General features: G+C 40.8%; 1 protein-coding gene across 2 annotated transcripts in view; it reads left to right on the top strand.

The window, feature by feature from the left end:
* The window catches only part of rmdn2 (regulator of microtubule dynamics 2), a 118,238-nt gene extending 103,100 nt beyond the window's left edge, over positions 1 to 15,138 (top strand). Inside the window, exons 7-11 of one of the 2 annotated variants that reach the window (XR_013497738.1) lie at positions 10,034 to 10,132; positions 12,716 to 12,769; positions 12,892 to 12,969; positions 14,489 to 14,594; positions 14,634 to 14,737. Coding sequence is in view for 1 of the 2 variants with exons in the window: in XM_078212267.1 (XP_078068393.1) it covers positions 10,034 to 10,132; positions 12,716 to 12,769; positions 12,892 to 12,969; positions 14,489 to 14,542 (285 nt within the window). In the remaining variant the exon portion in view is untranslated. Of the gene's footprint in view, positions 1 to 10,033; positions 10,133 to 12,715; positions 12,770 to 12,891; positions 12,970 to 14,488 lie in introns of both variants that reach the window. The other variant, XM_078212267.1, reaches the window with a different exon arrangement.
* Positions 15,139 to 17,413: the final 2,275 nt, after the last annotated feature.

The raw sequence follows: 17,413 nt of genomic DNA on the forward strand, positions 1-17,413 counted from the left end.
CAGCAAATACTACAGGTAGAGCCACTGGTCCAGATTTTCAATCCCTGGTAGGATGCGAAGGGCTGAGAGAATTTTGGCTCCATGAATCCAATCTTTAAAAATGGCTATCCGGGGCGGAGGGATGGTCTGGATTATAAATTTGGAGCGGGTGACCCAGGAAGAAGTGAAGAGACATGAGGTGAGCCGGGCAAATAGTCTGCCTTGGGGGCCCAGAATTGTATCAAAAATCTTTTTAAGAAGAATAAAACATGAAACATCCTTCCACCCTCACCTGCCATGTACTTCCAATGCTTAATCCATCCCAACCCATGCCATCTCATGTCGTCCACCCAATAACCCCTCATCATCTCAGTGCCAACCGATAACCCCCCCCCCCCCCAATATGCCCTCCATGGTCTTTTATAGCCTCTATGCCAATTTAGTTAAATGTCATGCCAACCCATGTCCCACACCCATCACTCTTTGCCATTATATGTACTATGCCAATTCACCAAGTATCCATCAAGGTCAGACATCAGGACATATGCAGAAATGTAAGAAAATAAAGTTCTACAAAATAAAGTGTCTATATCATATGGGGAGGCAGTGACATAGCAGCAGTATTACTGGACTAGTAATCCAGAGGCACAGGCTAATGCTTTGGGGATGTGGATTAAACTCTCACCATGGAAGCTGGTGGAATTTAAATTCAATTAACAAGTTGACAGTCAAAATCTAGTCTCAGTAATGGTGACCATGGAACCATTGTTTATTGTCATAAAAACCCATCTGGTTTACTAATGTTCTTTAGGTAAATGTTATGATCCTGAACCAAATCACCAGGTTCTTGATGTGATCTAGTTCAGGACTGATAACGTTTTTGTTTAAAGTAGACAAAGTTTCAGATCCAAGAGGTTTTGAACAAACAAAATGAACTTTGCAATGCAAGGTCAGAAAGATAAAACAAATTACAATATCTATCTTGTACTCTAACATCCAGGGTTAAGATGAGGTACATGTGAATTCACAGGCAAACTGTGGTCAAACCCACTGCATTGCACAATAAATAGCAAATGTGACCAAGACAGATTCCATGGATTTTTCAGCAACCCATCCAGACATTAAACACCATGGGCCCTATTTTACCACAAATTCGTGCGCGGTGAAGTCGGGCATTGGGCCTTTAACGCGATCTGCACCCGAATCCGAGCAGATCGCGGCTTTACCGACACCCGATTCGGGCGTGGGTCCGGTCCACGCCCAAATCGGGCGGCCCGACCATTTAAGTGCATTGCATTTAAATCGACTTAATGAACCGCGCGCCCAACTCTCGTGCCAAATCCCACTTTACCGTCTTCTGGTCCGTTCCAGATACGGAAAATTTGGGAAAATATTTCAAAATATGGGTGGGGGGAATATATATTTTGAAATATTTTCCCAAATTTTTGACTGTCAGGTTTTTAGTTCCTGCGATTATAATTTTGACATTATTTTCCAAAGGGAATTCCTCTAATTCTGTGCAATGTTCAGATGAAAGAAAGGATCCAAGGTTGCTCCAGAGGCAGATTAGCTGCACCCAACGTTGCCCATGCAAATCACATTCATAAGCAGGGGCACATCTGCCATGGAATGTGAGAGAAGAGTTGCCAATACAAACTTCTTTTCACTATGGTTGATTTCCCAGATTTAGTAATCTCCTTGAATCTTATTTCCAACCAAGTTCCACCACGGGGACAATTCTTCCAAGTTCACCACATGACTCTGAACATTTGAGCACCTGGCTCATGGCTACAGGGACATCAACAATCCAATTACAGATCACAAATGTATTATACAAGTCACTAATTGCTCACTAGGACACTGTAGTTTAATTACCTTTCCCATAGATAATTTTAGGCAGCACAAAGAAGATGCTACATTATTTTCAGTTTGCAAGATTCTCCCAAGTCCATCCTCCCCCCACCCCCCTCTGCTATTTTTTTCTTTCATGCCCGGGCGCGCTGCTTCAGATTTTGTTTTTGAACTGCGCATGCACAGTTCAGAGCTCCGATCTTTCCAGCAGCGCTAAGCCCCGCCCACTGCGCAGATCGGACCGGAGCCAGCAAAAAGCGTATGGGCGCACTGCAAAGAGGATTCCAGGCTCGGATCTCTATTACGCCCGGATCCGGCCCTTAGACGCCAAATGGTAAAATAGGGCCCCATGAATCAACTAATGTCGCAAAACATGTCCCATTCCCAATCCCGTCCCCACAAAATTGGAATAGCAGTGTTCTGGGAAGCCCCCCATTATGACAAAAATCTGGGCCACTCTCTTTGACCTCCATTGGAGAAAGTTACTCATTGGCAGACAGTGGGAACATTGCTTTAGCATTCCAATGACCTATTTAATGTGGGCTCTAGTTAATGTTGATCCACTGGGACCACAGTTCAGCCAGCAAGTATGAGTTTCTGAAGGGAAGCATGAACCAAGTTTGCAGAACCCTTGTCAATAAGCAGCAAGTCACTACTATCCAGCCTGAAAGAGTGGGATGTTGGGGTATGAAGAATGGGCGCAAACTAAAAATACCATGAACAGAGGCCTGCATGTTGCAATATCCACACACTATTGCATTTTAGCAAATTACAAACCCATCTGATCCATGCAGCCATTTTCAAGAGAGCATATAATGATGTGTGTCCAGGGAAAAGTTCTAATTAACCTGGATTCCAGAGCCTTGTCACTTAATCGTGGATAAGTGATTAAATAATTTGGAGGTTGCTGGCATAAAACTTTAACTGCAACAGGCAAATTACAGGGAACATTTTAACTTCTGGTTAAGTCCAGTCTCTGACAGAGGCAACATGAGGCAACACAGATCTGTGACAGTCGTTCTGGAGAACTGCAGTCTTCTATGCAATTTTCCTCTGAGAAGTACAAATATGTAACCCTGGGCATGTATCTTCTTTTAGTGGAGTAAAAAATCTCCTCCTCAGTATTATCCATGCAATTGAAGTTCCATGTGTTCCTTCCAGCTGTTGCTCCGGCTCTTCCCATTAGCAAGAGTTTTCACTTTTGTGGCAAGTGTCCCCTAATCATCCTGAATGTTGTCTAGCCACCAGAAACTCTAAATTCTGCAGCAAAAATAACAACAAAACAATCCGTACAGCAAGCATTTACATCTAGCATTGTAGCAGGTGCTTTCCCATTTAATACTATTGGAATTGGCTATTTCTATTCTGTACAGCAATACCTGGCCATTCAGTGAAATCCTGAGATCAATAAAGTATCACTTAATATCATGGACAAATTCTGCTTCAACTTAACAATTGATGGTGACTGAAAAAGAGGGAGAAAATAGATTGAGAGTAAACGAGCAAGAAATATAAAAACAGAGCTTCTACAGATATAACACAGCTTCTACCCTGTGGATCCCTGTAAAGACTTTGCATTTTCTTTTGAGGCTGAGGCTAGGTTTTAATGTGAAAAGTGGAAACTGCAAACTTATACAAATATTTTGTATCTGTCATAGAGTCATAGAGATTTACAGCATGGAAACTGACCCTTCGGCCCAACTTGTCCATGCCGCCCAGTTTTTACCACTAAGCTAGTCCCAAATGTCCGCGTTTGGCCCATATCCCTCTATACCCATCTTACCCATGTAACTGTCTAAATGCTTTTTAAAAGACAAAATTGTAGCCATTGCAGCATATTTGGATTTCCAAAAGGCTTTTGAAAAGTTGCCACATAAAAGGTTGTTGCACAAGAAAAGAACTCATAGCACTGGGAGGAATATATTAGTATAGATAAACAATTGGCTAATTAATAGGAAACAGAGTCAGGATAAATGTGTAATTTTCAGATTGGCAAGCTGTAATAAGTGGTGTGCCACAGGGATCAGTGCTGGGTCTTTAGCTATTTACAATCTATAGCTATGACTTGGATAAAGGGACCAAGTATACTGCAGAAAGTTTGCTGATGATACAAAGTTAGTGAGAAATCAAGTTCTGAGGAGGGCACTGTCTGCAAAAAGTTATAGATGGTTAAGTGTGTGGGCAAAAATGGCAAATGTGGGAAAATTTGAATTTGTCCACTTCGTAGGACAAATAGAAAAGCAAAATAAAAATTAAGGGTGAGACTACAGGTTGTTCAATGTCCTCATATGAGAAACATAAAGCATTATCAAGCAAGTACAACAAGTAATTAGGAAGCCAAATAATATGTTGGCCTTTTGCAAGGGGTATGAAGTATAAATGTAGGGGAGTCTTGCTAGTGCCGTACAGGGTGTTGGTGAGATTCATACCTAGAGTACTGCATACAGGGTTTGATTTCTTCATTGCATTGGAGGCAGTGCAGAAGGCTCGCTAAGTTGCTTCCAGGGATGAAAGGGTTGTTTTATGAGGAAAGGTTGAGCAGGCCGGGCCGAAACTAGAGTTTAGAAGAATGAGGTAATTTTATTTAAACATATACGCTTCTGAGGGAATGTGACAGGGTAGATGCTGAGAGGATGTTTCCACTAATGGGGTAGTTTACAAATAGGAAGTATAGTTTCAGAATAAGGGAATGTCCATTCAACATGGGGATGGGGAGGAGTTTCTACTCTGAGGGTTGTGAATCTCTATAATTTTCTACCCCAGCAAGTTGTTCAGACTGAGTCATTGAATTTATTCAAGGCTGAAATGGACCAATTCTCAAGTGATATGAGAGTCAAAGGTTATTAGAAACAGGGAGGAAATTGGAGTTGAGGCTAAGCATATACCAGCCATGATGAGGGCAGTGCAGTTGATGTTGTCTACATGGACTTTAGCAAGGCCTTTGACAAGGTACTGCATGGTAGGTTGTTACATAAGGTAAAATCTCACGGGATCCAGGATGGGGTAGCTAAATGGATACAAAATTGGCTTGATGACAGAAGTCAGAGGGTGGTTGTAGAGGGATGTTTTTCAAACTGGAGGCCTGTGACCAGCGGTGTGCCTCAAGGATCAGTGCTGGGTCCACTGTTATTTGTCATTTATATTAATGATTTGGATGAGAATATAGTAGGCATGGTTAGTAAGTTTGCAGATGACACCAAGATTGGTGGCATAGTGGACAGTGAAGAAGGTTACGTAGGATTGCAACGGGATCTTGATCAATTGGGCCAGTAGGCTGACGAATAGCAGATGGAGTTTAATTTAGATAAATGTGAGATGATGCACTTTGGTCGATCGAACTAGAGCAGGACTTACTCAGTTAATGGTAGGGCGTTGGGGGAGAGTTACAAAACAAAGAGATCTAGGGGTACAGGTTCATTGCTCCTTGAAAGTGGAGTCACAGGTGGACAGAGTGGTGAAGAAGGCATTCCGCATGCTTGGTTTCATTGGTCAGAACATTGAATACAGGAGTTGGGATGTCATGTTGAATTTGGACAAGACATTGGTACGGCCACACTTGGAATACTGTGTACAGTTCTGGTCACCCTATTAGAGAAAGGATATTATTAAACTAAAAAGAATGCAGAAAAGATTTACTAGGATGCTACCGGGACTTGATGATTTGAGTTATAAAGAGAGACTGGATAGACTGGGACTTTTTTCTCTGGAGCGTAGAAGGCTGAGGAGTGATATTATAGAGGTTTATAAAATAGTGAGGGGCATAGATCAGCGAGATAGTCAATATCTTTTCCCAAAGGTAGGGGAGTCTAAAACTAGAGGAGAGATACAAAAGTGTCCAGGGGGGCAATTTTTTCACACAGAGGGTGGTGAGTGTCTGGAACAAGCTGCCAGAGGTAGTGGTAGAGGTGGGTACAATTTTGTGTTTTAAAAAGCATTTAGACAGTTATATGGGTAAGATGGTATAGAGGGATATGGGCCAAATGCGGGCAATTGGGATTTGCTTCGCAGTTTTAAAAAAAAGGCGGCATAGACAAGTTGGGCCAAAGGGCCCGTTTGCATGCTGTAAACCTCTATGACTCTATGATCTTAGTCAGTGGCAGAGCAGGCTCCAGGGGCCCTATGGTCAACTCCTACTTCTATTTCTTAATTTATTTTGTTCTGATTTTCTTATAATGTCACCAATGTTTCAATATCAGTAAAACAAAGGAGATAGTCATCGACTTCAGGAAGTGTAGTGGAGGACATGCCCCTGTCTACATCAATGGGGATGAAGTGGAAATGGTCAAGAGCTTCAAGTTTACAGATCACCACCAACCTGTCCTGGTCCCTCCATGCCGACACTATAGTTAAGAAAGCCCACAAATGCCTTTACTTTCTCAGGAGGCTAAGGAAATTTGGCATGTCCGCTATGACTCTCGCCAACTTTTACAGACGTACCATTGAAAGCATTCTTTCTGGTTGTATCACAGCTTGGTATGATTCCTGCTCTGCCCAAGACCGCAAGAAACTACAAAGGGTTGTGAACAGAGCCCAATTCGTCATACAAACTAGCCTCCCATCCATTGATTCTGTCTACACTTCCCGCTGCCTCAGCAAAGCAGCCAGCATAATCAAGGATCCCACGCACCCCATACATACTCTCTTTCACCTTTTTCTGTCAGGAAAAAGATACAAAGGTCTGAGGTCACGTGCTAACAGACTTGAGAACAGCTTCTTCCCTGCTGCCATCAGACTTTTGAATGGATCTACCTTGTATTAAGTTGATCTTTCTCTACTCTCTAGCTATGACTATAATACTACATTCTGTACCCTCTCTTTTCCTTCTCTATGAACGTTGTGCTTTGTCTGTATAGCACGCAAGAAACAGTACTTTTCACTGCATACTAATACATGTGACAATAATAAATCAAATCAAATCAGATTGGCAGCATTAGCTTTGACTTTGGCAAGCAAGAGCAGACAGCCTGGCAAAAACAAGGGATTTTTCTGCCAATAAAATTTGCAATATACCAAACTTTGCTTCACATCACTCTATTTGGATTCAGTTCATGGATCTGCTCCTGCTGTCACATCAAGCTATTTGACCATTTCCACTTACACTATTTATGATGTATTGCTGACATAAGTAGCAGGACAGGGTGCATAAGACTGCTTTTTAAGTGCTGCAATACAACTTCCATCAAAAAAGTAGACTCCTCAGGCCATCTAACAGTATCTGAAAAGAGAAAGAAACAGGTTAGCATGGCAGAAGGGCTTTCTCCAAAACATTTTTACTTGCAACTTTATTATCCATTTACTTGAATTAACAGAGTATGCCATGCTAAACTTCACTGCTTTAGAAGATGTAAGTAAAGAAATCTGTGTCATTTTTTAAAAAAAGTCTGTCAGAATTATTAACTTTCAATGAAATGTTTAAGGCAATAACATCTGCAGCAATTAGGCCAATTATTCTTTACTGTATTTTATATTTTGATTTGGAAGATCTGACCAGAATCCATGTCATTAAAGATGTTATTAAATTTGTTCGTCACAGGATAAGGGCATTGCTGGTAAGGCCAGCATTTATTGCCCATCCTTATATGCTACTGGGAAGGTTTTGGCAAGCTAACGCTTGGGTATAACGCAGTGGCTTGCTAAACCATTTCAGAGAGATGTTAAGAGTCAACCACATTCCTGTATAAAGCAAAGATATCCCAACAGCCATGCACTCAGACACATACCACAAAACAGGACAAAACAAACGCAGACTTTGCAGAGGCTGGAGTATGGGAATCAAAGAACAATACAGGACAGGAACAGGCCCTTCAGCCCTCCAAGCCCGCGCCGCTCCCTGGTCCAAACGAGACCATTCTTTTGTATCCCTCCATTCCCACTCCGTTCATGTGGCTATCTAGATAAGTCTTAAACGTTCCCAGTGAGTCCGCCTCCACTACCTTGCCCGGCAGCGCATTCCAGGCCCCCACCACTCTCTGTGTAAAATACGTCCTTCTGATATCCGTATTAAACCTTCCCCCCCCCTCATCTTGAACCTATGACCCCTCGTGAACGTCACCACCGATCTGGGAAAAAGCTTCCCACCGTTCACCCTATCTATGCCTTTCATAATTTCATACACCTCTATTAGGTCACCCCTCATCCTCCGTCTTTCCAGTGAGAACAACCCCAGTTTACCCAATCTCTCCTCATAACTAAGCCCTTCCATACCAGGCAACATCCTGGTAAACCTCCTCTGCACTCTCTCTAAAGCCTCCACGTCCTTCCGGTAGTGTGGCGACCAGAACTGGGCGCAGTATTCCAAATGCGGCCGAACCAATGTTCTATACAACTGCAACATCAGACCCCAACTTTTATACTCTATGCCCCGTCCTATAAAAGCAAGCATGCCATATGCCTTATTCACTACCTTCTCCACCTGTGACGTCACCTTCAAGGATCTGTGGACTTGCATACCCAGGTCCCTCTGCGTATCTACACCCTTTATGGTTCTGCCATTTATCATATAGCTCCCCCCTACGTTAGTTCTACCAAAATGCATCACTTCGCATTTATCTGGATTGAACTCCATCTGCCATTTCTTTGCCCAAATTTCCAGCCTATCTATATCCTTCTGTAGCCTCTGACAATGTTCCTCACTATCTGCAAGTCCAGCCATTTTGTGTCGTCCGCAAACTTACTGATCACCCCAGTTACACCTTCTTCCAGATCGTTTATATAAATCACGAACAGCAGAGTCCCAATACAGAGCCCTGCGGAACACCACTAGTCACAGGCATCCAGCCGGAAAAAGACCCTTCCACTACCACCCTGGTCTTCTGTGACCAAGCCAGTTCTCCACCCATCTAGCCACCTCCCCCTTTATCCCATGAGATCCAACCTTTTGCACCAACCTACCATGAGGGACTTTGTCAAACGCTTTACTAAAGTCCATATAGACGACATCCATGGCCCTTCCCTCGTCAACCATTCTAGTCACTTCTTCAAAAAACTCCACCAGGTTAGTGAGGCATGACCTCCCTCTCACAAAACCATGCTATTGTTAATGAGTTTATTCCTTTCTAAATGCGCATACATCCTATCTCTAAGAATCCTCTCCAACAACTTCCCGACCACGGACGTCAAGCTCACCGGCCTATAATTTCCCGGGTTATCCTTCCTACCCTTCTTAAATAACGGGACCACATTAGCTATCCTCCAGTCCTCTGGGACCTCACCTGTGTCCAGTGACGAGACAAAGATTTGCGTCAGAGGCCCAGCGATTTCATCTCTCGTCTCCCTGAGCAGCCTGGAATGTTGCCTCAGTTGATGTTGCAATCACTGTGTTTGCCCTTGTTCCTTGTACAGGGTCACAATCTTTGTATCACACATATCCCTTCTCCAGCAGAGACCAAGAAGTTTGTGTAGATGCGCTTGGAGTGCCAGTTTCTTGTGTTTGGTGAGATCAGGCAGTATAGCATCAGCACCTGGAGCATTGCCCTTGGCAAGCGAGTCAGTTGCTTTGCTAAGTTCCTCTACTGGTTCAACATCCAACTCTACTATGATAGGCTTTCTATAGTGTCTAGAGTTTCCTCGGTTCCTGTTGTTTACCTGGAGTACATCTTAAGGTCGTGTTCTACCCATCTCTTCAACTGTTTATTATAATTGGTGATGACTTCCAAATAGGCTTTTATGACAATCTAGTAGTTCCATGATCACTATTACTGACGGTAGCTTTTTCCTTCACTGTTACTGGGTCAAAATCCTGGAACTCCCATCCTAACAGCACTGTGAATATACCTGCACCAAATGAATTACAATGGTTCATGAAGACGGCTCACCACCACCTTCTCAAGGGTGATTAGTGACGGGCAAGAAATGCTGACCTTACCAGCCAACTCGCACCTCATGAAATAATGTTTTAAAGTTAAAAACAAAGATTGCAGCATCGTTTTCTAGAATATATTTCTTATATTTGCCACTAACATGATAAAACCTTTGGATTAAAGTTTTTCATCCCTAAGTGTTGTGATATGCATCTCTCAATGCAACAGTGATTACCATAACTTAATGTACAGCCACATTCATCTTTTACTTTTTAATAAATTACCCCTACATTTAGGAATCATTTTATGGGTACTATCAGAGTCTGATTGCATACTGTTACACTAAACTGGCTCATTTGATTTGTGTTATACATGCTAATATTGTTGGAGTTGATGGTTTGCAGGCTTCACAGTTGTCGTGGCTAGAAAAAAAGGTGGCTACAACATTATTTAACGAGGCACCAAATTCAACCATACAGGATGCTTTGCAATGTTTCCTCAAGGTAATAAACTTTTGCTAGTTATTCAGTGTTTTGTGTCCTGCTTAAAGCCTGGTTACTGAATCAGATGTTGATTTTAATTTTAAAACATTTCAGAATGGAGCAAAAACTTCAGGCCATTTAGATACTGCATTTATCTCTTTTTGCCATGTATCATTTGTATTCATCATCCTGCAAGGTAACAATGACCATGTTCATCATCTGGGGTGTTTGGTAGAAGTCCGGAGGGTATTTAGTTGACTGCGAAGGCTGATCTGCACCTGGAGATTTCTATTGCAAGTACGACAGGATACCGCAGACAATCGAGTTTTCAATGAATTGCTGGCTCGGGATTTTCTCTTGGCATCTAACATGTGCATGCTTTTGAAGGAGGCCGCACTTTTTTTAATTGGTTGTACTGGGTGCAGACATCCTGGTCAAGTTTCTCCCAGGACTTGATGTTGATGTCAAACCTCCTAAGTGACGCCTTCAGGGTGCCCTTAGTGTGCAAACATACGGAAGAGGGGTAGAAGTATGCCACCCCAGAAAGATACAACAGGGAAATAAGAATACTGGACTGAACTGGTTTTGTATACTTCAAAATAGAACATCAGTAAAATGGGTAAATAAGAATACTGGTCCAAACTGTTTTTCCCTTTCTTGAACTCGTCCCCTTGAACCTGCTCCATCATTCAATAGGATCACAGCTGATCTGAATGTAACCTCAATTTCACATTCCCACCTACCCAAATAACCTTTCACCCCCTTGCTTATCAAAAATCTATCCAGCTCTGCCTTAAAAATATTCAAAGACTTTGCTTCCACTGCCTTTTAAGAAAGTGAGTTTCAAAGACTCATGACCCTCTTGAGAAAAGTATTCTCCTCATTTCTATGTTAAATGGGTCACTCCTTATTTTTAAACAGTGATCTTTAGTTCTAGATTCTCCCTCAAGAGGAAACATCCTCTCCCCATCAAATTTGTCAAGAGCTATACAGGTCTTGTGCATTTCAATCAAGTTGCCTCTTGCTCTTCTAAACTCCAGTGGATACAATCCTTTCCTCATAAGACAACACACCCATTCCAGGTATTAGTCCAGTAAACATTTTCTGAACTGTTTCTAACACATTTACATCTTCTTTAAATAAGGAGACCAATACAGTACACAGTTCTCCAATGTAGTTTCATCAATGCACTGTATAACTGAAGGATAACATCCTTACTTTTGTATTCAATTATCCTCACAATAAACAAAAACATTTTATTAGCTTACTTAATGGTTGCTGTATCCGCATACTAACCTTTTGTGATTCATGCACTAGGACACTCGGATCCCTCTGCATCTCAGAGCTCTGCAATCTCTCACCATTTGGATAATGTGCTTCTCTTTTATTCTACCTATCAAAATGAATAATTTCAGATTTTCTCACATTATACTCAGTTTGCCAGATCTTTGGCCACTGATGTAATCTATCTAAATTCCTCTTCACAACATACTTCCTACCTATTTTTGTATCATCAACAAATTTAGCAACCATCCCAAGTCATTTATATAAATTGCAATAAGTTGAGGCCCCAGCAGTGATCCCTGTAGCACACCACCCTTCACATCATGCCAATCAGAAAGTTACCCATTTATGCTTACTCACTATTTACAATTCGCTAGCCAATCTTCTATCCATGTCAATATGTTACCTCTGCACCATGAACTTTTATTTTCCGCAATAGCCTTTTGATGTGGCACCCTATCAAATGCCTCCTGGAAATCTAATCATTATCCTTGCACAATTCTATATTTTTTTCTTTAAGTTTGATACTGTCTTTAACTTTTTTAGTTAACCATAGATGGTGGGTCCTCCCCTTGGAATTTATCTATTTCGTATATAACCAAGAATATAAATTCTGGCTGTCTTAATTTTATTATTGTAAAATCTTAGTAAAGTCTGGAACAAGAATAAGCCATTTAACCCATCTTCTGCTTCCAGTCAACTATGTCAGCTAGCTTAACTTTCAACAACACTTGGACCAGTTCATATTGTTTCGTCACTACCATTCTGCTTGGCTAATTATTCCAGGCATTAATGAAAATCATTTTCATATTAAATATTTAAAATGACTTTAAACCTGTTTTTTTTCTGGTATAACAAGCTTCTGTGGTAATACTAGCTTCCCTTACTTTAAAACAATACTTTGTGTTTACCTCAATTTCCAATAACAACTTAAAATTTACACACTCCTTTAACATAGCAAATGTCCTAAGGTGCTTCATTGGAGTGTTATAAAACAGAATTTGACACTGAGCTGCATAAGGAGTTATTAGGCTTGGATAATGAAAGACGTGGTCAAGGTGGTAGGTAATGAGGTGTATCTTAAAAAGGAGGAATGAGAGGCAAAGATTTTTAGGGATGGAATTCCAGAACTTAAGGCCCCAGCAAGTGAAGGTAGAGCCACCATTGGAGATATGCTAATCAGCCTGTTTGAAGCTGAGCTTCATGGTCCACCTTGCAAATTAGCTGCTCAATTCTGCATTTGAATTCTGATTGCCACCCTAACACAGCTCACTCCTTTAATTCGTGAATCTAACCCATGTATTTGTCTCCTGTTTTCAGGTAGAGGAACTACATCCAAGATATTCCAAAACTAATTGTGTATATATAACAAAGGTGGGTGCCATGTTTTCCTGGTCCCTTAGAAATATCATGAGCATTCTGTTTATAAATTTAAAACCATCACGTTTAAAATTGTTTAAGGTACATTTCTACAAATTATTTTGTTTTACCTTTAGTGTTACAGAGAACTTGGACAAACCAGCAATGCACAAACGTGGTGTGACATGGCAGCATCCTTTCCTGACACTGCAGAGGTATTTAACCACCAGCCTTAAAATTCATATGGATATATACACATATATAAAACATGAAACATTATGAAGAACACATAAACTGCCTATCTGTTAACATGTCTGTATTTTCCAGGTGGATTTAATCTGTGGTTAACATTGTTTATGAGCACTTCCCTAGCGATTCAGTGAATTTCTCCTGTGATAGCTGACTCTTACCCCTATCTGGGGCTTAGATGGGTGGCACTAAGGTATTACAATTAGCTTCAGTAATCTTGTGCTGGGAAGGGGGAAATCTCCAAGATTCGTCATCCTGATGATAATTGACTAACTGCTGCGAGAATTATGTATATATGGATATCTGAATTGATCATAACATCATGTGCCTTCCGTGGCAACCTTTCATATCATAAGAGATGACTTGCACTGTGGTCTATTCTGCCTGGTGTGGCTCAGAAATCCCACTTTGGCGTGGCAGCCCTGTTGCATTTGCTGTGGAGGAAGACAGTGGGCTGAGTAGACACACAATTCTCTGACCTCTATTTACAGATGTCAGAAAGCTGGGTGGGTGAGCTATGAGGAGGATCCAAACATACGTCAGTGATTTACACAAACTGAGTGAGTGAGCAAATGCCCACTATATGATTCTATGGGGTTGGAAGTTGTTGTCGAAGGAATAGCTGCTATGTCAACCAAAAACGGTCCTGTCTTTGCAACTTGACTAGATTCCTCGACATGCTTCCTCTCTCACTAATCACCCATTTCTCTACATTTTCCCTTCATCCACCTTTGTAAATGCTCACTGCTTTTTATCAATATTAAGCACTCAAAAGTAAAATAAATAGAATCATTTTCTTATCTGGGTATCCTAGTAACACCTGAACAAAGTGAGTAAGATATCAGGAAGCACGTCACACTTGCACTACAAAACTTCACAATAATGTTAGTTGAGAAACAAAACTTCACAATTTCTCAATGGAAAGCAGAATGAGATGACCCCAAATGCTATATTTAATCAACATTACTATATGAATGTCAAAATTGGAATATAAGCAAAACAATGGAGGATAAATTAAAGGCAACAGAGATGTGGTCTCTGAAACATATGAGGAGAATTAGTTGAAGAACACACAACTGATGAGGAAGTTTTGAGGAAAGCAGGATCACCATGAGACAACTACACTTGGGCATGTACTTAGGAGAGTGAAACTAGAACATCTGGTAGTGACTGGTAGAATTGAGAGCAGCAGAGCTAGAGGAAGACAGAGGAGGAAATGCGTCAATAGCTTAAGAAACAGGAAGGTACAAAATGTGAAAACAACACCAAGATGATGGCTGCTATCAAGGACCATGAAAGTTGGAGAGCCATGATAGCTATGTTGCGAAACATGACAGCTGAAGAAGAAACAGTTAGCGACATCTTCCTGTGTTAGCGACATCTTCCTGTACATGCGACAATAATTATTGCTATGTAAAAATATGGCAGTTTAAAGTGGAGTATTGATTAAACATTCTTATAGGTATTTTCCTTTCCCCCTTACAGGAACCAGAAACTCAAGAAGAATTAGAAAATCTGCTATCTGTCCTTAAGCAATAAACTCAACTTCTTTAATTCCTGTTTTAAAACATTTGAATGTATTCATGATTGGCATAACTATATTATAATATTTGAATGTATTCATGATTGACATAACTATATTATAATATTTGAATGTATTCATGATTGACATAACTATACTGTAATATTTCCTTGAGGAAAGGAGCAAGACAAATGGGTTACATTGTGAACAAGCACTAAAGAACATTCTCTGACATGTACTAAAATTTTGCTTGAATGGATTTATTTATTGAATCATGTTGAGTTCAAAGATTCTAAGTTAATTTGGTTAAGATTATTAACATTGAAAATATCTACAGTATGGAAATGTACATTTTTAAAATGATGATGGGCTATATCAGCAAATATAGTTTTTAAAATAGATTTATGATCACTAAAATATTTGTAAAATCCAGGAAATGGTTATTTTTAGTAACATACAGAAACCACTACCTGCATCTTTACCAAAAATATTGGGAAGCCCAAAGGCAGTAAAAATGACTTGAAACATTAACATTCTTTTGTTATTTTTTGTTTGAAGGGAAGAAGGGTATAATTATCAACATGTATAATGGATGATCAAATGAATTGTATTTTTCAAAGATTAATAAAATATAAAAATCAGTGTATTGGACATAAAGTTTCTATCTTCTGTGCTATAAAAATAAATGTGGTTATTATTTATTTATTAGTCACAAGTAAGGCTTACATTAACACTGCATTGAAGTTGCTGTGAAATTCCCCTAGTCGCCACACTCCGGCAGCTGTTCGGGTCAATGCACCTAACCAGCATGTCTTTAAGACTGTGGGAGGAACCAGAGCACCAGGAGGAAACCCACGCAGACACGGGAAGAACGTGCAGACTCCGCACAGACAGTGACCCAAGCTGGGTAATCGAACCCGGGTCCCTGGTGCTGTGAGGCAGCAGTGCTAACCACTGTGCCACCATACTGCCCCAGTATTACAGTATTAGAGAGAGTAAAAACAAATATCATAAATTGGAAAGGTTCCTCTTTTAGATTTTTCTCTGCTGTTGAAACAAATAATAGCAGGAAATGAGATTGTAAGTGAAAAGTCAACTTCGTAAGATGGTATCTATCAGGATGGGAAATTTTAATTCATCAAAAAGTGAATCCAGTGCAGCTGAGGACATCCAGAGAATTCACATTGTCTCTAACGCTTTGAAGAAAAGACATTAGAATTTCCCTGACATCCACTGACCTCCCACAACTGGAACCACATATCTATTGAACCTCTTAGACCTTGCTGCTTTTGCCACTACCCTACTCTAATATCTTTACTTTTGAGCATATGTGTAAACTTTGAACTTCACAGCCACAGTCAGCAACAGATGAAGACTTCTTCACATAACCTTCGAACAGGAATCCCTGGATAAGGGTCAGCAGCACCTTGGTAAATTACACTGGCCGTGATTCATTGAAATCACAGTATGAATTTATTAATCAACAGTGTTGGCCTGTAACCTCTGATCGCTGGCGGAAATGTATGGTCCGCCAAAAATAGAAGAAACTTTTGCGCACTTACATTTCCTGAGAAGCTCTGCCAAAACTCCCGATGGATGCAGCAGCCTCCGACTTTCAGTGCAACCATCTCACCAGGCCTCACACGATGCAAGAGAATCCTAACCACAGCCCCTTTTGAGGTGACAAGACTGGGAACTCCCTGATGCACTATCAACACCCAGAGACGGAATCTGGAATAATAGGCTTTTATTAACTATAAAAGGGAACTAACTCGACAGTAAACTCTAACCGAGGGACCAGACCAGAATGAGGCGAAGGGGAGGAGCAGCCACCTTTATACCCCAGTGAACAGGGGAGGAGCCTCGGGCAGCACCGGTAGGGGTGTGTCCAGTCATCAGAACATAACAGTGGTTATCAGGACATAACAGTGGTTTACCACACTCCCATTGAGGTCCAGGTTCCAAAAAGCAGTTTTGCATTGAAAACGGGATCCCCTGCTCTTGTAAAAGGTATGTATTTGTATTTTCTTTCTGCTATTTCTTTTAAGTAGTTAATACTACTGTTATTTGCTCACTCAATCTGTAGTTTTTAATTTATTTTAATTATTGAACATGAGTATTATTTAATATGTTAAAAGTACCATGTTTTATTTGTTTTAAATTTGTGAAAGCATTATTTAGAATCATAGAATCCCTGTAGTGCAGAAAGAGGCCATTCGACCCATTGAGCCTGCACCGATGACAATTCCATCCAGGCCCTATCCCCGTAACCCCATGTATTTAATCCCTCTGACATTAGGGGCAATTTAAGATGGCTAATCCACCTAACCTGCACATATTTGGACTGTGGAAGAAACCGGAGCACCCAGAGGAAACCCACACAGACACGGGAGAACGTGCAAATGCCACACAGACAGTCACCCAAGGGCAGAATTGAACCTAGGCCTCTGGGTCTGTGAGGCAGCAGTGCTAACCACTATGCCACCCTAAATCTGCATTGTATTATTATGTAACTTGTTAATATGTGTAACACGCTTATAAGTGTTTGTGTGTTTTAATTTAGAATATGGTCAGAACTTCTTGAACCATGATTTGGATACCTGCATGAGATTGATCAAAGGAGAGTTCACATTTTGGGCCATGGAAAATCTAGATGTGTTTATCATGAAGTGGGGAAAATTATAAAAAGGGTTACCTGGCACACAAAATGGTTGCCTGGCACACAAAATGGTTACCTGGGAAGAGACATTAAGCAGGCACTGGCTTTTAGCACAGACAGCTACTTAAAGTTAAAACATGCAGCACAGACAGTCACTTAAAGTTAAAACATGCAGTAACCGAAATGCTGCAGGAAGCTAGTCAGAGCTTGAGGCACTTTAAAGATAAGG

Source organism: Mustelus asterias, chromosome 5, assembly GCF_964213995.1.
Source record: "Mustelus asterias chromosome 5, sMusAst1.hap1.1, whole genome shotgun sequence".
NCBI lineage: Eukaryota > Metazoa > Chordata > Chondrichthyes > Carcharhiniformes > Triakidae > Mustelus > Mustelus asterias.